Raw genomic sequence first — 21,734 nt, forward strand, 5'->3', positions numbered from 1 at the left:
TTTGTCAACCCTATGGGTATGCTACTTTTGGAATGGGGAGAGGATATGGCCCTGAGGGGGCCATAGTTAGTCCACACATGCCCTTTGACTGCATTCTGGGAAATGAGTTACACCTGGTGTTAGAGGAGCTGTGGGAAATGAGTGATGTCTGGTGTTAGAGGAGCTGTGAAGGCCCTGAAAGCTCAGGTTGTGGGGGGTACTACTCCCACAGGGAGAGTACGGAGACCCACATGGAGATGAAAGGGCAGGAGGTGAAAGTAGTGCACAATGGGAGGACCAATGGACCAGGGGTTTCCAACTCTGAGAACAGATTACCCCAAGACTGACCCTGGTGACACCACTTCTGACTTGGAGGTGCACCCTGCACTGTCACAGAGGCCTGGAGATATGCAACAGGCAGACCCATACATGACACAGGCAGAGTGTATTACCCTTGAGGGGGTGGTGGTTCACCTCTGGAAGTCCTGGCTGTCAGACACCTATGCAGCCTTAAGGTACAGACCCTAGACTGAGCGGTAAATTCCAGGTTACCACCACTGGACTGGTAGGAAGGAGAGTGGAAGTAGAGTGCCTAACACCAGGGGCTGTTGACCCTCACTTGCTCTTGACAATGACAGCTGTCATGGCCTCAGTTGTTTTTTATCTTTATGGGTAGAGTTCTCCCTGGGTTGGTGACAGATGTCTGACCAAAGAGGTGAAATGGGCTACATCACCTTTTAAGGTCAGGAGCTTCACAGATGGGGTCTACAGATGAGAAGACGGGTTCCCCATGGGCTGGTGTAGTGACCCCAGAGGCTAATCTCAGGGGATACAGGTTAGGATTGGGTGGGCATTGTGTTGATAAGTTCCACTGCAAAAGAGGGCCATTGTCTTGTTCTGTTGCCTCAGCAGGGAAGACCATCAAGGTATTGGTTAGTCTACCGTAACCTTTGGCTGGAGGGAGGTCATGTTGGACCTGGCCTTTTTTGCAAGGCCTCTCCCATATTTTTTATCTCTGTTGCTGAAGCTGTTAATGTTGGCCTTAGGACTTTTTCCTGATAATCAGTGGTAAAATGCTTCTGCATCTCTCTAAAACATGGTTCAATTTGGCTTACACCTGATTGGTACATGTAATTTACTTATAGGTCCCTAGTAAATGGTACCTAGAACCTGTAAATTAAATGCTAAAGCTAGACCTGTGGGGTGTACCTAATCCCTAAAAGGCAAAAGGGGTGGGTCCCTAAAAAAAGGGAGAGTGGACACTTAGAAATCACACCCAAGGAAAAAATCTCATGTGCATGATTATTAAATAAGTTTAAACAAGAGTGAGTGGCTTGGCCAAACAAGATGGTGATTAGCACTTTAAGTGCGCTCCATGGCATCTCGACCATCTGAAGCGATCCGGCCTGCTGTGCAAGATGCTCCCACCCATCCCAGCATGGACCTGTGGACAACGTGTGCTGCCTGTGAGCCCTTTCCTGAACTGCCTGGTGCCGTGACTGGAGTCCTGATGCCCTTTTCCGGGCCCTTTTGGTCCACCTGGTTACTGGATGCAAAGTGTTTTGGAGCCGGCTGGGGATTGATGCAAGATGCGGGCCGGAGTGAGGCCCTGTTGCTGTCCCTCCCTACCTGCACCAGGAGCTGGAACCTGGGGATGAGCAGTACCCCCTGAGCTGTTGTTGGGTTGTCGGATGTGCATTGATGGCTGTGCGCGTCGGGTGAATCCAGGGTGTGCCACCACGATTTAGAAGATAGCCTGAGGGAGATGCAAAGACGGCAGACTCAGGCCTGGGGTATCACGGTTTGGTTGGCCCACCCAAATATTTTACTCTCCCAGAAATGGTTCGAGCTGTTGGACTTCCCCTTGAAGGCATGGTTGCCTTCTTCCCTGTAACAGATGGCCTTTCTGCCTGCTTGCCTGGAATGCAGCACCAGCACCAGCCTGGGCCTTTGGGGGCACCCACATACTTTTCAGGTCTAGTTCGTCATCATCACTGGCCTGACTTGATGTTGATGTTGGGCTCCTCTCCCTCTACGGGGACCTGCCTGAGGGCCAAATTGTCCTTCACCTGCTCCTTGGATTTGGAACCTATGGGGGACACTCGCTGTAATGGAGCTGACAGCTCGGTCCACAGGCCACATCTGGACATTGTGCCCATCCTGCCACTGAACCCTGACCTCAGGCCCCTGCCCCATACGACTGCCTGCTGGCACCCTCAGCTGCTCGTGTTGCCCCTGACATCTGGATGTAAGTGGGGCTGAGTGGGGACCCCCAGCCTGAGCCTTTAACCTTCTGCTTCTGTCCTGGGAGGGCCGACCTTTGCACCACAGGGAAAGACAAGTGACTGGCGACCTACATACAGGCTAAGATGGACAGATTTACTTCAGCCCCAGATCCGAATGCAGGGCGACAGGGGACCTCTTCTTCCTCTGACTGACAATTGGTAAAACAGACAGATTTTACCGCCATATTGCAGACCATCCAGGCATCCCAGGAGGTAGTGGAGACCAGAATCAGTGAGATAAAGGCTGAAATATCACTTATCCAACAGGATCTTCAGAACATGGTCCACAGGCTGACGGCAGCACAGGAGAGGATGTCCATGGTGGAAGATGATGTCTCCTTGCTCAGGACTAAAGTGGCCAAGTTATTATCCCTCACCACCCACCTAGAAAAGCTCACTGAAGATGGCAAGAACAGATCATGGTGCAACAACCTGCACTTTGTGGGTTTTCCGGCAGGTTCAGAATACACTGACCATGCAGACTTTGTCCGTGACGGACTGCAATCCTGATTGCCCAAAGAGGCCATCTCACAGTGGTTCGTGATCAAGAGGGCCCACAGGTCACTGGCCCAGCACCCACCTCCAGGGGCAACCCAATGCCTACTGATTGCTCAGATGCTCAACTACCGAAACAGAGATTACATCATATGCAAGACCATGAGGGTTGAGAAATTGACCTTCCAGGCCTCATGGATCAGGGTATTCTTGAACAACACCTGTGTGACCGAGTGGCAGAGCTGGCCCTTTAATGAGGTGAAACAGATGCTGCAAGCCCTCAAGCTCAAGGTTCTACATGTGGGTCGATCCCATGTCTTCAATACCTCGTAGGTGGCATGAGAGTGGGTGACTGAACAAGCGCCCTTGGTTCACCCTGGGGCAGAACCCGGGGCCACTCCCAAGGCCAAGGAATCCATGAAACCCCGGCTGCTGAGGACTTGGAGGTAGCGGCATGCAGTATCTTATTGGCTGCAAGGCCGCTCATTGGACTCCCCACTACCTCTGGTGCAAAGACCTGGGCACCCAGCCAACTGGGCCTTCGGCTTTCCTCGTGGGGAGCTCTGCCTAAAGGGGGTGCGATTAGAGAGAAAGGTGGACTACCTGATGATTCTACAGGTGGGAGAGCTTGTGTCCCAGAGTGAGTACTCATCACATGCATGTATCGAGCGGCACAGGGGAGGTGTATGACTACCCACCCGTAACAAAGAAGATGCTACGGATTGCACTCCAAGGACTGCCACCCTCTCTTTTGAGTTGAATGTTCAGTTGTCAGCTTTTTGGGCAACATGTGCGTCAGTGGAGGAAGTATAGGGTCGGGGGAGTTGGGGAATGATTGGTTTCTTGTTTGTACTGCTTCATATAGTCAGTTTAGCTACCTCTGACCACGACACCGCTTCTGTTGACACAAATATGCCCACGGTCTGTTCCTCAATGGGTCCCTTTGCTCCCAGGCCCGTACCTAGATTGGGTAGCTTTTCCAAAAGGGGGTGAGGCATGCTCTAACCCATCATCTACAAAGCCCTCACTTGGAACATTAATGGTCTCCTAGACCGCCTTGAAAGGAGTGAAGTCTTGAGATATGCCAAGCATCTCTGTCCATCGATCCTGTTGCTCCAAGAGACAAACCTTCTGGGCTCGCACTGCCCTTTCCTGAAGTGATTTGGGTTCAACTGGAGCTACAGGGGGGTGGCCATACTTCTGCACAACTCCATTTGCCTGTTAGTTACCCGCACGATTGATGACCTGCTAGGTAAGTATATGAGGATGGAGGGTTTGCTGGAGGTGTGCCCCTGTAACATCCTTAGCATTTACATCCTGCCACATTTACCCACCTTGGCCTTGGAGGCCCCTGCAGACTTACTTTCAACCTTCCCAGTCGAACTTACACTTATTGAGGGAGACTTCAGTGCTGCTCCTGATCCTAATTTTGACATCCTTGGAGCCTTTACTTCACATTGTTTCATATGCCTGCATCAACTTCGGGTTGGATGGAGTATTTTGTTCTCTGTGATATATGGAGGGTCTGGCATCCTCAAGACAGCATACACCTGCACATCTGTATCTCAAAAGATGTTCTTGTGCATAGATCTCCTTCTGGTTCCCGCGACAGATGTGCAGAATGTTACTAGAGCAAATATCCTCCCTAGGTGCATCTCTGATCATTCTCCCACAGAACTATGCCTTAGTGGCCACAGCCCTGCAGCACGCCCCATTTGACACCTGAATGCCTCGTATCTCCAGGATGGAGTTCCTCGCCACTGAGTTGCAAACCTATTTTGACGCCAATGCTGGCTTGGTGGATTCCACAGGCATTCTTTGGGTTGTGAGGAAGGCTGTCATACAGGGGATTGCCAAGGGCTATTTTAAATGGGTCGAGAGAGCCCAGACATAGACAATGACAGACCTGCAAACCAGATCTCAGCTCTTGAAAGGCAATATGCTACCAAGTACCAACCCCACTGAGCCTGTGTACAGTTGGCTCGGCCTGACTAGGTCCAACCTTAGGCGGACAGCCCTTTAGAAGGCCTGTCAGTATTGGTGGTTTTCTACCTGATGAGTGTACAACTTTGGGGATAAATCCAGTAAGCTCCTCTATTGCCTGGTCACCAGCAATGTGGCCTCCTGAATTGTGCCCAAAGATTGGGATGCCCATGGGCTCCTTCAGGTTAACTTGATCCCAATAGCGACAACTTTTTTTGACTACTACTGTGGGTTGTATGCTCAGCGTTCACCCCCACCCCCTGGAGTGTAGTCAGCCTCTCTTGCATTATATACCGTTCACAAGGCTCTTGCCTATCAATGAAGGCAGCCCTTGACAAACCTTTCACAGAGGAGCAGATCCAGAAAGCCACATCCGACCTGCCTTCCAGAAAAACACCAAGGCCAGATGGCTATCCGTTACAATATTACTGGACATTTTGCAATGTCCTCATTCTTCATCTGCTCAACCTCTACATGGAAGTGGTTCGGAAAGGCAAGGAACCCCCTGAACTTGACAGAGCGACTATTGTGCTAATTCCAAAACCAGGCCATCTTCGCTGCAATGTAGTTATTAATACAATATCTCCCTTTTTAACATGGAGATGAAGAATTTCGTGAAATCATTGTATCTAGGATTCAGCAGGTGATCTCCAGCCTGGTCCACCCAAACTAGTGCCGGTTAATGGTTAGTTGGAGCACTTGTCACTGTTTACAGCGCTTTCACTGGCCTTTTCTGAATGGAGATACTTTCCATATGACTTGGCTGTGAAACCTGATTGTGGAGTATTGGAGGAAAGTAGCACAGTCTCCGAATGATGCCCTTCTGGGGGTTCTAGAACATGTTGACAACACCAGGGGGGAGAGGTCTCTTATTGGGCTTGCCACAGTGGTGGAGAAAAAAGAGACAATACTCGGGGGTGGAAATTGGCCACTGCACCATCAGTGGTGGAGTGGAGGAAGGGGATGGACTGGTGTGGGGCACAAGAGGAACCTGTGTACATGGCATGGGGTTGTCTCCACAAATTCGATGGCATATGGGGGCTGTGGTGGAATCATTATGGACTGAGGGGGAATGTATAATGGTCCTAAATAAGAAACCTTGGTTTATTGTCATATCGGGTGCAGATGGTCGGCAAAGGGAGGTTTCTGCCTTTCTATATCATATTGTGTTTGAAATCAATTAAACTGGTTATACTGTTGTAAAAACATAATTTCCTGATATCTAGGGGGCACATTCTTGATCACTTAGGCATCAGAAATCCCTAAAACCCTATGGATGCACCACATCAAGGGCTTATGGAATCTATTGGATACTTAATTCCATGCTTGCCTTCAAAAAATACCAGTTCATGCTAAACCATATTTAGGCAGTATTATCAAAATTTGTTAGCCACATATGTTGGGGGACGAAGCAAATAATCTATGAGAACTAAGAATAAGAGGAATGTATAACTGATTTCAGTAAAGTTTTGCTTGATACAGACATTTTTCATGCACTAATCCTGTTGTTATAGACACAAGTAAATCAAACAGGATAAATGAATGAATGACGTAACTTGTAAAGCCCACACTACTCAGAGAGTGTCCCATCGCTGTAACATGTGAGTAGGGGAGGGTGGGGAAGAAACTACTGACTGAAGAGATGTGTTTTTAGTAATTTGCGAAAAGCAGTCTTTTTTGTTAGACTCCAGAGTTAAACAGGAAGGAGATTCCAAATTTTAGCCATTCAGACCAAAAAAAGAAACGTGGGACCATTGTCAGATGAGCTTTGATAGACCAGGTCGCAATTTGACTGGTAATCCTGATTTTTCTTGTTCAAATAGTGAGGGCAGGATTTATTAAAGGCACGGTGAGCAAGAATTAACCCTTTAAGTGTGATCCTCTTGCTAACTGGAAGCAAATTAAGTTGACTGAGGTATGGTGATGTCGGAGTGCTCTTAGGAATATTGAACAGCAGAAGTGCTGCTGTATTCTGGACAACCTGTGGTTGCCAGACTAGAAAAGTAGGTAAACCCAGATATAGAGCATTTGAGTAGTATAATCTAGATAAAATAGAAGCTTGGACTATTGTTTTTCATGCGTTCCATGGAAGAAGGGATAAGAATTTTTTAAGTGCCCTTAAAATCCCAAAACAGTTTTTAACTACTGTAAGAATCTAGGCCTTGAAGGAGAGTTTATTATCAAAGATTACTCTCAGGTTTCTGCGAACTTGTGTAGGCGAGCAGGTAGATTTGATTTCAGTAGCAGTTCCAACCCAAACTAGGATTAGACCCGAAGAGGAGGATTACAGTATTATCCAGGTTGCATTGCAGGTGGTTATGGTTGAGCCAGCCCAGAACTGCCCTCAGCCATCCTGGAAAAGAAAATGTTGCAGTCTCTATAGCACCCCCATAGGCGAACATTAGCTCTGTATCATCCACATAAGAGATAATATTAAAGCCAAATGATTCTACCAACCCGGCAAGAAGGGACATATAGATATTGAACAATGTAGGACTCAGTATGGATCCCTGGGGTACTCCACATTTGAGGATTCTAGCCTCGGAAAAATGTTCTACCATATAAGTTGGGTCCAGACAGTGTGAGTTAATGAACATATCATCAATGTTTCCAACGCTGCTACTTACTTAGAAGAACTAATGCAGGTCCCGTTACAGTAAGACAGCTTAACATTGGCCCAACACTTGTTGTGTTCAATACGTGTTGCATTGGTGTGTTTCATGCAGGCTACATCTTCTGTAAATAAATAAATATAAAAAAATAAATAAATAGGTTAACATGTTTGATCGATATGAATACACAAAGGAACTCAAATGGATATTCAAATGCTAAATTAGGCCAATCGGGCATATTTTTCAGAGAAACAAGGTACTGCCCTTTTTCTTCAAAATGACTAAATTCCCTGAAAACATTCTCAGATAAAATAATGTAATTGTGTGCATTTGTAATACCTGTATGGGCTTCTATGATGAGCAATAGTTTCTTATGACCTGTTTTCTTGTTCAGAGAAAACATGCCATACATTAGTCTGACACATTAGGTTATCTACTCTCCCATGTGATTCTGAAACCACACATTCTGGGAAACAATTAATATTTCGCATTTGCGTACCCTAACCTTTACCTGCTACTTGCATTTCCATGATAGATGAGGAATTGGATAAATGAATAGTATGCCCAATGAAGCATAAGAAAGTGCTCTGCCAACAAGATGGCCCTGGTTATCAATGCAGCAATTATGTTGTAGATTGTCTAGACTGCAAATTAACCAGTTAGGTAGTTTAATCCTGTAGTTTGTTGGTGAATCTGTCCTTGTGGTGCATGTAGGGCTGTTCGAGACCAAAGAGGTACGGTCGAGGTAAAATGACAGTATTGCAAAGCTGACTTTGAGCACCTTTGTAAAAACATGGGAGAGGCAGGTTGTTAATTCTATGTCAGGACCGGAGGCGAGGATTATTATGGCTATTCTGTCTTCACTTTATTGAATAGCAGCCCTTTTAGATAAGCAAAATAAACCACTATTCCCATGAACCATAGGGAAATAGGGGAAACAAAACAATCAAACGATAGAGAGTCCATGGCTAGAATGTCCTATCCTCTGCACCAATCACAGGCTCCCAATGCGTTGTAAGTCCCTTGTCACTGTTACTCCTCCTCTTTCTTCACTGCTTGCAGCCAAGATAAGTTACAATTTTTGTCTTCTCTCTCAGTTTGTGATTATACTGATTTGTATAGTGTTTTATTGTACTGTTTTATTAATCTTGCACATTGCGCTGTCTATTGCCATTGTTACTGCTGTGTACTGCGCTCTTCTGGTGTTTTTTATTGTCTTGGGCACGTTGCGCCATCACTGACTGCCTGGCGCTTTCCTCTGTGTGGCCGCCGTGTCTTTCAAGTCCACGGTGTTGGTTCTCTTGTTTCAATTTATTTCCTCTCAGGTTGTTTTAGTGTGAATCCGCTGCTACTCTGCGGCTCGTGTTGGGCCGTGGGAGCATCGGAGCTCCCTAGCGGCTGGCTGCTTGGTGCCTGAGACTCGGGGTGACGGCTCACACTTGACTGGCGGGTGTGCTTTGAATTCCATGCATTCTTTAGTGGTCAGAACTTGGAGCACCACTGCTGCCCCTGCCTGGTCTGATCTTTGCCCACAGTCGCGCCCCTGATCAGGGTCTGTATGCTGTGTTAGGGGAAATATCTCCACTTATTAAAGGTATTTTCCTAAGCACCCTGAACGCCCGTGAACTTAGGTCAGTATCTGCCGTTAGGCAGCTGCCAGCAGTCTTACTGCGGGGGGGGGGGTCCGTATTTCCTTAGGCCAAAAACACTCCTGTTTGGGTGTCAGTAACGCAGACAGAGTCTGCTGTGGGCCCATTCCTTACTGTGGGCTGCCCTCATAATCTCTTGGTACCAGGGCTGTGTGGGTCCACGGCTGGGTCCCTTGATATTGCGTGCATTGCTCGCCTTTCTCTTTGGCTGACATCCAGCCTCCTGTATTTCGAGTTATACCACCTCTTAGTTCCTGTGCACTATTTGCCTCTTGAGTGCCTGGTGCAGTTTTCACTATGGAAGAGGTGTGGCGCCGCGGCTAGGGCGACTGACTCCGGAATCTGGGGATCACGGTTCGATCCCCGGCAGCGGCGGCAGATTAGCCCAGCACCATGTGACTCTGGGCAATAGCTTGCTTAATCTTCACGACGGCCCCCAGCGCCTAGAGACTCTTACGGGTGATTGTGCGCTTTATCAAATGTGGATTATTATTACTATTATTATGGAGGAGTTCCAAGATGACGTCTACCAGGACGATCAGTGGGAATAAGACTCCCTTACAGCCCTCCAGTGGGATGACGACTTTTACGATGAAGTAGATGCGCCCATCCATAAGGCGGTGGAGCAGGCCATGACACCCCTTGAACAAAGACTAACTCGTAAAATAGACCAAGCCTGTGAGAGGCTGGCCAAGGCATCCCAGAGTTTGTCTACCGATCCTTCCTCTTCTGCCTCTGTGGCGGATTCACAGCCCCCGGCGAAACGCACTAAGCCTGCTGGCCCGGCCACTGATGCCTTTGATCGCCTGAAGCAAGAGTTTCTGGCCAGCACTGCGCCCCAACCGGCCCCTCCCTCTCCCCCCCCCGGTGCCTCCAGTTTCTAGGGATGATGTCCAAGGGGATGATGATGATGAAGCCACTGGCCCATCTCTCCCTTGGCGTTCTACGTGCCCAGACCCTTCCTCTGACAGGCACAATCTCTGCGCGGATATGTTGGACCCGGATGACATCCTTCATCTTTGGTCCTCCGCCTGGGCCCCCTCTGACAAAGTTGCCCAGTATGTGGCCAGTCGGATCCGCCACCCACTTGAGCCTGCTACTCGAAACTGCCTTCGGGCAGAGTGTCCTCGCCCCTCCCTGGACGGGAAGGTGGCCGCCACGCCGGTCATTGACACGCGAATGGCCACTTTCCTTCAGAAATGTATCAAGGATCCCAAGAAGGAAATCGAGAATACCTGGTGGGCATGCCAGGACAAGCTCCTTGATATCCTGGGCCCAGTTATCAAAATCCTTGACTTGGCAGAGGAGGCTAAGTCTTCCGGCTCTCTTATATCACCAGAACATCTGTCCTCGTAGGCACAGCGAGTTGTGGTGTTTTTAGGGAACGCCAATCGTGCAATATCCACAGAACGGCGCAGGTCACTTTAATTAAAGTGGACCCGAAGTTGGGGGATCTGGCCGATTCTGAGATGGGGCCTGTGGCACAGGGCAGCCTCTTCAGCGAACCCTTTATAAAGGAATTGGGGAAGTTCATTAATACTTTTACCTCTCTGGACCGGGCACAGTCCTCCATTAGGAAGGTTTCCTGAGGGGCTGGACGAGGAAGGGGCTGCTCGTCTGGCCAGCCAAATCAGCACAGGGGACAAGGCTCCGGTAGCGGGCAATATCAAGACCAGGCCTCTTCGGCAACTTTTACCCCACCCGGGGCTGGCGAGGCAAGAACAGAGGAAGGGGTGGTGGCATCTCCAGTTCTTCCTGTGAGTGTTCTCCCTTCTTCCCTTCTAAAGGTGGGGGGCCGTCTGGCGCGTTTTTTCCCAGCTAGGACTTCCATCACCGGGGACGCCTGGGTCTTGCAAACGGTGCAGGTGTTTCACATAGAGTTTCTCAGGGCTCCATTGTAACCCGTGCCCCCAGTCCGCTTTGTTTTTCCGAGGCAGGCTCCGGTCTAGTCGACCAAGAGGTGCACTCTCTGGTGGACATAGGGGTTATTGCAATAACCATGCCTCACCCTATAGGGTTTATCAGCAACTTCTTTTTAGTGGACAAGCCAGACGGGGGAAAACAGCTGGTTATCAACCTGCGAAAGTTCAACGAGTGGTTGGTCTATCGCCACTACAAGATGGAGGGCATGCGAGATGTGCTTGACTGGATGGCGCGTCTCGATCCAAAGGATGCTTATCTGGCGATCCCTATCTTTCCGCTGCACCGGCGGCTTCTACAGTTTACATGGCGGGACACAACTTACGAATTTACCACTCTCACCTTCGGCCTGTCCTCCGCCCCTTGGTGCTGCACCAAGGTCCTTCGGCCGGTGATCAGGCGCCTGTGAACTTTGGGCATGCGTCTCATCGTCTACCTAGACGACATACTGCTGATGGCTCAGGATCCTGGGACACTCTCACGTCACATTCAAATTGCGGTCGACCTCCTTCAGAGTCTCGGTTTTGTGATCACCGAGACCAAGTCCACCCTGGTCCTGGCCCAGACTGTTCTTTTTCTCTGTTTTTCAATAGACTCCGTGGCGTCCACCCACAGCCTGCCCTCTCATTAGATGACGAAAATTCGTCACGAGATTCGGAGGTCTTTAACCCAGTCGCAAATATCCCTCAGACAGTTGGCGCACATTATCGGCCTGTTGTCGACCTCCATTCAGACGATTTTTCCAGGCCCGCTCCATTACAGAGCCCTTCAGCGTCTCAAGGCGAGACACCTGCGCAAACGCCTTTCCTATTCCTTCAAGCTGACGCTCTCAGCGGAGGCCAGGGAGAGCTCCAGCGGTGGCTCTCTCACATGGAGGCATGGAGGCTTGGAATGGACGAGCCATTTTTGGTTCCACGCCAGATATTATAGAGTCTGACGCAAGCAGGTCCGGCTGGGGTGCGAGGTGTGACAACTTTGCCATGGGAGATGTGTGGTCTCTGTCGGAGCAGAAGTTACACATCAATTGTCTGGAGCTCTTGGCGGGCTCGTTCGCGATCCAGTGCTGGACCAAGGACTTGATCCGGTCCTGCGTCCTCAAGATGGACAAAGTGTCGGCGGTCGGATACATCAACTATCTTGGGGGCACGCGACCCAAAGTTCTCTCGGACCTGGCTGCAAAGCCTGGATCATCAGATCTCGGTCACGGCCAAATACCTTCCTGGCCAGGACAACCTGGTCGCGGACTTCCAGTTTTGCCACTTCCGCGATGTGAGTCTCTGGAAACTGCACCCGGAGGTGTTCGCGCATCTCCAAAGCAATTGGGGTCCTTTCTCTGTAGATCTCTTTGCTTCCCGCCTGGATCACCAGCTTCCCCGGTTCTTCAGTTGGAGACCGGATCCCCTTGCGGAGAGGACAGACGCTTTTTTCAGAATTGGAGGGAGGAAGTGGGTTATGCCTTTCCTCCGTTTGCTATGATCACACGGGTGACAGCCTAGGTGCCCCGTCAACTGGCGGATGTGGTGCTCATCTCGCCAATTTGTAGATCACAAGTCTGGTTTCCAGGGCTACTGGAACTTTTCTTGGGATTTTTCAATCCCACTCCCTCTGTTTCCGACTCTTCTTCTCGATCCGTCAGGGAATCCTCACCCTCTGACTGAGGAGGGTTCTCTGGCGCTGATGGCTTGGCGGATTACAGGGGACGATGGGCTGTCCCAGGCCTTTCGGAATCAGCTACGGCGTTCATTTACAAAGCCAGGGCAGACAAGACCGTCAAGGATACCGGTCCTCATGGGGATGGTGGTGTCGTTGGTGTTTGCGACAGAGTATCGATCCCATGGCAGCGGACGAGGCCTCCATCTTGAATTTCTTGGCCTCGCTGGCAGAAGGGGGGTTGGCGTATCGGACCATCAATACCTTTCGCTACGCAATATCTGCTGGGCATGTCATGATTGATGGCTCCCCAGTCGGGGAGCATCCCTTCATCTATCGCTTACTCTGTGGTATTCGGCTCTTGTTGCCTCCAGAGCCTCGTTATTCCCATTTATGGGATGTTAACAGAGTTTTGAGCTTGTTGCTCTCCTGGCAACCAAATAGATTTCTTTCGCAGAAGAAGCTTTCCGTGAAGCGGGCCATGCTTCTTTGTCTGGTCACTTGCAGACGGGTCTCTGATGTCAGGGCCCTGGATGTCTCAGGTAGGATTCTTTCCCCTACGGGGGTTACTTATACTATCCGTAGGTGCACCAAGTGTGCGTTTCTGGATTCCCCGAAGCTCTGTATGGTTTCTTGCCTTAAGGCTTACGAGGAGATGATGGAGGAGTTTCGGTCTCCTGGGGAACGCCAGTTGCTCATTTCATTTAGAAAGCATCACAAGGTCAGGAAGCTGGGATGGACATGCGTGCGTTCGCGGTCCACTCTGCTAGAGGGGCAATGGCCTCCAAAGCTTTTACCCTGGGAGCATGTCTGGAAGACATTCTGGACGCAGCAGATTGGTCTTTAGATTCTACTTTCAAACAGTTTTACTTCAAACAAGTGATTTATATGGCTGACTTGGTGGTGATCAAGTTTTAAACGAGCATAATCCTCGCCTCCGGTCCTGACATAGAATGAAAAATGTCCTAGCTAGCGTAACAGAAAATTTCAATTCTATTAAGGACTCGGAGACGAGGATTATCCCACACAGGGTACAAGTTCCTTGCTGTATACCCTCCCTCGTATTGGAGTAAGTAAGGTCTTGCTTATTTACATCGCTTGTTGATAATTTGTTGTGTTCCTTTGAAAGTTCTCTTTTACCCTCAGACATTTTCTGTTGTTGATATATGCATTGTTCTTGCAGGCGAGTCCAACAAACAGGATTCTTGAAGTGTCCGGTATGGCTCACCGAGCGACGAAAGAGGTTGAGTAACAGTGATAAGGGATTATCAATGCCTTGGGAGCCTGTGATGATGCAGAGGATAGGACATTCTATCGATGGTCTCTCTATTGTTTGTTTGTTTTGTTTCCCCTATTTCCCTATGGTTCATGGGAATAGTGGTTTGTTTTTGCTTATCTAAAATGGCTGCTATTCAATAAAGTGAAGAAAGAATAGCTATAATAATTCCTCGCTTCCGAGTCCTTAATAGAATTGAAATTTTCAGTTACGCTAGCTAGGAAATTTTTCATGCCCTCAACAAACATAATATAACACAGTAATTAGCTGCTATTGGGACCAGTAATTGGTGCTAGAAATGATCAATTCTTGTGTGTTTGGACTCTTGCAAATAACCTTATCACACATTTATCTGTAGCATCTGTGGAGAATACATCTACTAGAGTAATGAATTTGTAATCTAATATTTATTTTGAGGACATACAGAACGGTGCCTACTATGATCATTTACCAAATCATGTCTGTGAAAGAGAAGTACTTACGTTTACATATCCGTATCTTGCAGCAATCATCATACTGTATCTCGTCCACACCCTTTAATGAAGGAAATGAGAGAGATTGCAAATCAATTAAGGTAGGGATGTCAAGAGCTCATGAAAAGTAGGCCCTTGACACATCATCAGAGGCTTTTCCGCAGTGAGACTTTTTCACCAATTTTCTCCATTTAGAAAATAGTTTTCAGCACAAAGAAACCTTTTCCAAAAGGCCCGACAATTTTTGGTGTGTTCTCTCTCCCTCCCCCTTCCCAACCTGGAAAAGGAGCTACTCTGCCTATGTCAAGAGTACATCTCTGATCTCTTCCAGGATGGCAAGAAGATGAGTTTTTTAAATTCTCACAAACATTTAACCTTGTGGGTGTGCTCAAATGAATAGCGCATTCAAACCTCGGCTTACCTACTCCCTACCTTCAGGTTCAGATTTACTCGCTTGAAAATCTTTGTTTGAGTCAATCCCTTTACTATTTCTAAACTTACTCTTGAGAATATACCAAAATTATTTTGCATTCATAAGAAATGGCATTTAAAGGTGTAAGCCAAATTTACACAAGCAAATAGTTTGAGGTTTGGGTCCACATGGTGGTCTTGCTGGCAAAAACATTCTGTTGATTTAGCTCTCTTCCCGCAGTCAGTACACTCGATGCTAAGTGCATGCTGTGGGCCTCATCTCCAGGTTTTTGCTGTGATTAAGCGTAAAATACTCTTGTAGAACTCTTGATTTCAGGAGTAAGTCAGGAGTCCGCCAAGTGTGAATCACAGCAAAGTTTTTTGAATCGGCTCTATGTATGAAAAGATCCACAGCATTCTTCACTGTTCTTTTAGTTGGTCATGGCACACCAGAACTCGAAATAATGGCTCGCTTCAACAAAGAATGTTTCCGAATTTTGTATCCAAACTTTCTTTAATCTTCACTTCTGGAATAAACTTCTACATGAACTTGTAATATTTTCATAATAATAACTTATTTTTATACATATCTCTTGGTATCAGTTATTTTATTGAACGCTGGGCAAAAAAGATACGGCTAAACTGAAAACATGGAAACCACCAGACCTGTATTATAGTCCTAGTTTCAGCCCACAGATTTATAAGTTAACTTGTAAGTAAAACTTGGAAGGGGTTATTTTACAAGCTGTAAACTCACACGGATGTTATTTAAAATCTTTGGAGAAACAGCCAAATAAAAGAGCTAATGCGTGGACAATAATAGGCAGCATTTCTGAGCTAAAGCTCATTTCATAAACATGGCTTCTTCACTGACAGACTGCAGTCACAAATTTACATGACTTCACTGTTCCGTCTTATATGCTTGCTTACAGTTCTTTTCCTAATCTGTTCTAAATTATGCTGAAAGCTACGAGTTTGTGCACATTAATGTGTGTGTTTTTGTTTTCGATACTAATATATGCACCATGCATTGGGGAATAACATACAAGCATGGGTTTTCAAGCTTTTTTGCACAATATCCGTTTTAGCCCCTGATTGCTATGGGTGTTATTTATAGCACCTGGTAAATAACGATCCCGAGGGGTACGCTATTTATCAGGTGCGATAAACAGCACCTATTATGAGTTTCTTGGGAATATCGAGGATTTTAGTGCTTCAGAGGATAACATGCGGATTTAATGTTTAACGCACCAAAATCTGCAAGATACAGTAAATAACGTATGCTTTTCTCCTGTTAAATAAGGGCGGGTGTGACCTGCTGAACTTTAACAAAGGTTGAGGTATTTAAGGCATACGATAATTAAATAAATTCCAACTTGTAATTCTGACCTTTGAGTAAACAGGGGTTTACGGACAGGTTGGAATATACCAACCCACTCATAATCAGGCCCAAAGTGTGCTATTTTACTCTTGCAATCTCCTCCACGATTGACCTGATGGGAAAGGAGCATCCCCTGGATGAAAATGTGCATGCAAAACTTGAGACTGACAGCAATAGCAGTGATGGCATAACAGAGAAAAAACTATCACGTGTGACTGAATTTACAATTACTACTATTCCCTGGAATAAAGCTGCATGCACCACTCACAATCCTCTGTATAATCACTTCTTGTATAAGATGAGTTGTCTGATGCTTTAGCATGAAGTACACATAGTTTGAAGCCCACAAGCCTGAACAATTAATAAACAATAGATACAATGCAGACGTACCAAGTCACAGTTCTTGGGCTCATGAAGAGGGCATGTTCTGTTCACTGTGATCAGCACCAGGCGTCCCTCGCTGCCTTTATAACACTTGTAGTGGCTGCATTTCATGTGTGGTGGACGCCATTCTTGGTCAGGCTAGAGTTTAAAAGAATTAAGACAAGTTGAAAAGTCAAGAGACTGGATCTTTCCTGTCACGCATCAAGACTGATTTGTAAATTATCTTGGGACCAAGTTCTACCTGAAGAATGTGAGTGGTTCCCTCAGTTGTCACTGTGCACACAACCTGCACACACTCGCCGCAACAGAAGCCAACTTTCTTGCGGTATTCATAGCCCTGTGGTGGAAAAAGAAAAAGAGTATGAACAGCCTGACTATGGTTTCTAAAATGAACCAGTTACACACATGGATGGGAACATAAAGGGTCGTGGTTGGGGTAAGGATTGTGTGTACAACATAAAATAAAGCTGAGATAAACTCACCGCTGGACAATGTGTCTGGCAGCTGGTGGCCTTACATTCCATGCGGTTTAACCGGGTCACCGGGTCCTTTTCGTAGGTACAAGTGCACTCTTGGCAAGAGTCTGCAGGCATGGGAATAGACCGCCCTGGCTGTAGAAAATAAAAGAGAACATGGGGCAAAAAATCAACTTGCATTCAAATGTGTTATTACTAGCAGAAAAGTAGACTGACGGTGTTTAATGGATCAGTAAATAAAACAAAGATAAAGATGGCATTATGTCCATGCATTTGTACCCCTGGCACATGTATATATTCATCAATGTAACAAGTGTCAATGTAACAAGTGTTCTAGCTCTGATGTTTACTACGCTAGGTAAAATAGGAGTTTTTAAAGTGCTAGTCAGGTTTATTATCAGTAAGGAATGTCCATATGCATAGATTAAACGTAAAAAAGAAGTCATCCTCCCCAAACTTCAGTCCTGACTCAATTTAGAGTCGGGGTAGGTATTGTGCTTATATCAGTGTAAACATGGCAGCAAGTTCAAATAAACATTACCAAAGCCAATGGCTTATGACTTTGTCAATGTTGTTATAACATAGAGTAATGCAGGTGAAACCTTACAAGGGCCACCAGGTACCATTGACAAACACCTCACAATATTGAGGGTGGGGCAGCCATCACTATTGTCCCTTGCCTTATCTGGTATATGTTGCATGGTGAATAATGTAGATTAAGTGCAGCATAGTCCCACTGAAAGGAGAAAACTGCCTGCCCATTGGGGCCATTTGTTTTTTGTTTAATGTAAACAATCTGCTGTTGCGTGAATTTGTTTCTTTTAAAAAAAGAAATGCTTGGAAAGCGGGTGGGTTAAACTTTTAAATATGGTGTTCACTGTCATAATCGAAGCGATCAACTGTCCAAAACAGATCTAAATTAATCATAGTTGAAAGAAACTGATTCAAGTTTTAAGGTGGACATAAAAGTAGATTAATATAGAAGAAAGGCTGTTGAGGAATAGTATTCAGAAAAGGGGGTGGTGATGAACAGAGTGTCTGAATTAAGCAGACCACTCTTACCCAGTCCAAAGATCAGGGCTTGATCCATCACCGTTATTTAGCTCACTGCCCCATCCCAGCTCAGAACCTGGCTATATGCAAATTAGTCTGTCCCTGCCCCAGTGCATCATGGGAACAGGGCAGACCAAACTACCAAGCCAATTCTTCACCAGAAAGGAGACAAGCTACCGGGGACCGGTTTCTGGCATTTCAGCCTCGTCGGCCCGGCTTGCTTGAATCCTGATGGAGCAGTGAGCAAGGGACTCATGTCTGAGTATACCCTGCCACACCTATAGTGGCCAAAACGATTCAGAAAAGGGGGTGGTGATGAACAGAGTGTCTGAATTAAGCAGACCACTCTTACCGAGTCCAAAGATCAGGGCTTGATCCATCACCGTTATTTAGCTCACTGCCCCATCCCAGCTCAGAACCTGGCTATATGCAAATTAGTCTGTCCCTGGCCCAGTGCATCATGGGAACAGGGCAGACCAAACTACCAAGCCAATTCTTCACCAGAAAGGAGACAAGCTACCGGGGACCGGTTTCTGGCATTTCAGCCTCGTCGGCCCGGCTTGCTTGAATCCTGATGGAGCAGTGAGCAAGGGACTCATGTCTGAGTATACCCTGCCACACCTATAGTGGCCAAAACGATTCAGAAAAGGGGGTGGTGATGAACAGAGTGTCTGAATTAAGCAGACCACTCTTACCCAGTCCAAAGATCAGGGCTTGATCCATCACCGTTATTTAGCTCACTGCCCCATCCCAGCTCAGAACCTGGCTATATGCAAATTAGTCTGTCCCTGGCCCAGTGCATCATGGGAACAGGGCAGACCAAACTACCAAGCCAATTCTTCACCAGAAAGGAGACAAGCTACCGGGGACCGGTTTCTGGCATTTCAGCCTCGTCGGCCCGGCTTGCTTGAATCCTGATGGAGCAGTGAGCAAGGGACTCATGTCTGAGTATACCCTGCCACACCTATAGTGGCCAAAACGATTCAGAAAAGGGGGTGGTGATGAACAGAGTGTCTGAATTAAGCAGACCACTCTTACCCAGTCCAAAGATCAGGGCTTGATCCATCACCGTTATTTAGCTCACTGCCCCATCCCAGCTCAGAACCTGGCTATATGCAAATTAGTCTGTCCCTGGCCCAGTGCATCATGGGAACAGGGCAGACCAAACTACCAACAGGAGGAATAGTAGACAACGTAATGGACAGGTAACGGCCTTTTCAATACACAATACAAGAGTCAGTGTTGTGATATATCAAACTAAGGGGCAGAATTAATAACATTTTGCTTCAGGTTTGCAATACAAAAGTTACACAAACCAGTACAAATCTTTATTTGAGATTTACTTTGCAGTGAAAGTGTCCATAAAGGAAGACAAAGTAGTGGTAGCGCTGTTTTGCATTGCTTTGTGTCAAGGTGGCATACCATGGGTGGTACATGGGCGTTTTTGTATCAAAACCATATTTACTAAGATTTTTAGACAGTCCTTCTCTCCAAAACGTAATGCCCCTTACTGTTGGTGGTAAAATAGATAAATGTTTTAATCTCTCCCAAACTTTCTAACTTTGCTTATGTGCACAAATTCAAAGTAGGTCGAATTATACAGTTTATCTAGATATAGTATTTTGTACTGGAAGAATACCCCTATAGTACAAAACCCATGCTAGACTCAAGGACACACCTTTGCACTGCAGTCCAAAGGTGTGTGTGTACCTATAGCAGTGCTTCATTTGTAAAAAAAAACAAGTACCAGGCCCCTCGTCAGCAGCCCAATGCAGCTTGCACCACGCATTGCCCCTGCCAGCTCTGCCAATATTAGCACTCCTATAAGTGTGATAATTCAGACTATTGCAGGCCCCCAAAGCTATAAGAATGGCTTAGGCAGCAGGTAATAGTCATTTCCAATCTATATTGAATTAATAAACAACTGTTGTTGTGTTCATCTCTAAATTAGGCAGACAGAGCCACCATGTAGCAGACTGTCACAAGCACCGGAGTTGACAATTAAGCGCTGGTGCATCTAACACCTTTTCAGAATTTTGATAACATTACCTGATATGCTGTTTCATTCACGAGGCATATGCGTTGTGGTTCTGTTGGAGAGAAATAAACATTTTAATTGACAGGATACTTCTCTCAAACGTATGAACAAAAAATAAATCAGCAGTACAGACACAGCACAGAATCCTTCATCTATATTATGTTCAAGCGCTTTGTTAAATGAACAGGCCCCATACTGCAGGACTCCTGCTCATTCATACACACACTATGCCCCCTGGAATGTAATTCAGTAGGAACATAAAATGAAATGTCTACACTTGAAGGGGCACTTTACAAAACGCTCTGCTCATGACTTCTCTTCATATCCGCCATGGAAATATAATTTATTCTAAAAAAAATAAAGGTTATGGAAATTGAAAATGAGTCACACTTTGATTAACTAAATAGTAATGTGATTCTAGTGGCTATGATAGGCTGCTCCTGTTAAGATTTAGATTGGGCACCATTCACAGATTAGTGACCATACCTAAAATGAATGACTGGTAAGACCCCTTCCCTCATTTCCCTGCGATACCAACTCCAAGCAGTCTACTATCCATTTAACTCTTTTCTGTAAGCTGTATTCGGAGTTAAGAAAAGTTTGGTTATTGCCACTTTTAATACAGCAAGGTCTTAGGCAATTCCGTCCAGCCCTTATTCGCCTACAACTATTGGAGAATGACCATGTGGCCTGGAGGGTAGCAACGTACAGGAAAAAGGTCCTTCAGCAAAGGAAAAGTATGACATTTGAGGTTTTGTAGGGTCATTTTAATGAGGGGAAGTGAGATATTAACTTTGTGTATATTCTGTTAGCATGTCAAATTTTAATGTTTTGTGAACCTGCAATGTTAGTGCTGTATTAATCTCTGAATTTTATCATGAAATGTCATTGTTATTGTATACTTCTGTGCTTTTATGACTGTTATTATTATAGTCGAGTATAGCTTTTTTGGATTGATTGATTGAGTAATGTGATTCATAGCAAGGCAGGGTTTAGTGTCAGGAGGAAGAATTAGGCTTTACAAAAGAATTACATTTCATTTTGTTCTACTCATCATGACTATCAATATCCTTCTAATAGCCTAGTGACTGTGTCACACTGTTAATGCATGCATCGTCAGGGTATACTGTGCTGGAATAGATTGAGAGTGTGACAGATTTCGGTTCTTGCATCTATACATGAGCGGGCATGGGAATAGTTCATCTCATGACCACTCAGAAAAATTCTCTGTTTGAATTGTAAGTTGTCTGAAGCAGCTCAAACACATCTTGCTGCCAGACATATCACCACACCAGGCAACAAAAAGGCATTCAGCCTTCCATCGTCCAACAGGAAAATGGTAAAAGATAAGTAGAAAGCTTTTTCGACTTTCTCAAACTCAGTATCTACTGAGAACGTTTAGATGCTCACAATACGGACAATTCTAACTGCTTTATTTTGTGGCACTTAAAACAAAGTGTGTATTACTATAAAACAGTGTTTTAGGCATGTGCACTTTCCCCATTCTCCAGCAAGACTGCGTTATAGCCTGCATGGAGAACATGCCCAGGCACCCATTTCCTGGTTGAGTGTCGCACCAGGATGCTCAAAACCAATCACAACGCTGCATTGCAGCATTGTGATTGGTCAGGGGAGCTGGCTGTTCTTCCTGGCTTCCTGTTTCTCAAGT

At 46.3% G+C, this 21,734-nt stretch overlaps 1 protein-coding gene across 1 annotated transcript in view; it reads right to left on the reverse strand.

Annotated features, from left to right (window-relative positions):
* The window catches only part of LOC144823882 (mucin-5AC-like), a 663,881-nt gene that overhangs the window by 17,629 nt on the left and 624,518 nt on the right, over positions 1 to 21,734 (reverse strand). Inside the window, exons 42-47 of the mRNA XM_078682770.1 lie at positions 20,077 to 20,117; positions 16,981 to 17,109; positions 16,740 to 16,835; positions 16,505 to 16,636; positions 14,332 to 14,383; positions 7,370 to 7,478 (exon numbers count right to left, since the gene is read on the reverse strand). Coding sequence (XP_078538896.1) covers positions 7,370 to 7,478; positions 14,332 to 14,383; positions 16,505 to 16,636; positions 16,740 to 16,835; positions 16,981 to 17,109; positions 20,077 to 20,117 — 559 coding nt within the window. The remainder of the gene's footprint in view (positions 1 to 7,369; positions 7,479 to 14,331; positions 14,384 to 16,504; positions 16,637 to 16,739; positions 16,836 to 16,980; positions 17,110 to 20,076; positions 20,118 to 21,734) is intronic.

The sequence above is a fragment of the Lissotriton helveticus genome, chromosome 3_1 (assembly GCF_964261635.1).
Source record: "Lissotriton helveticus chromosome 3_1, aLisHel1.1, whole genome shotgun sequence".
NCBI classification, from domain to species: domain Eukaryota; kingdom Metazoa; phylum Chordata; class Amphibia; order Caudata; family Salamandridae; genus Lissotriton; species Lissotriton helveticus.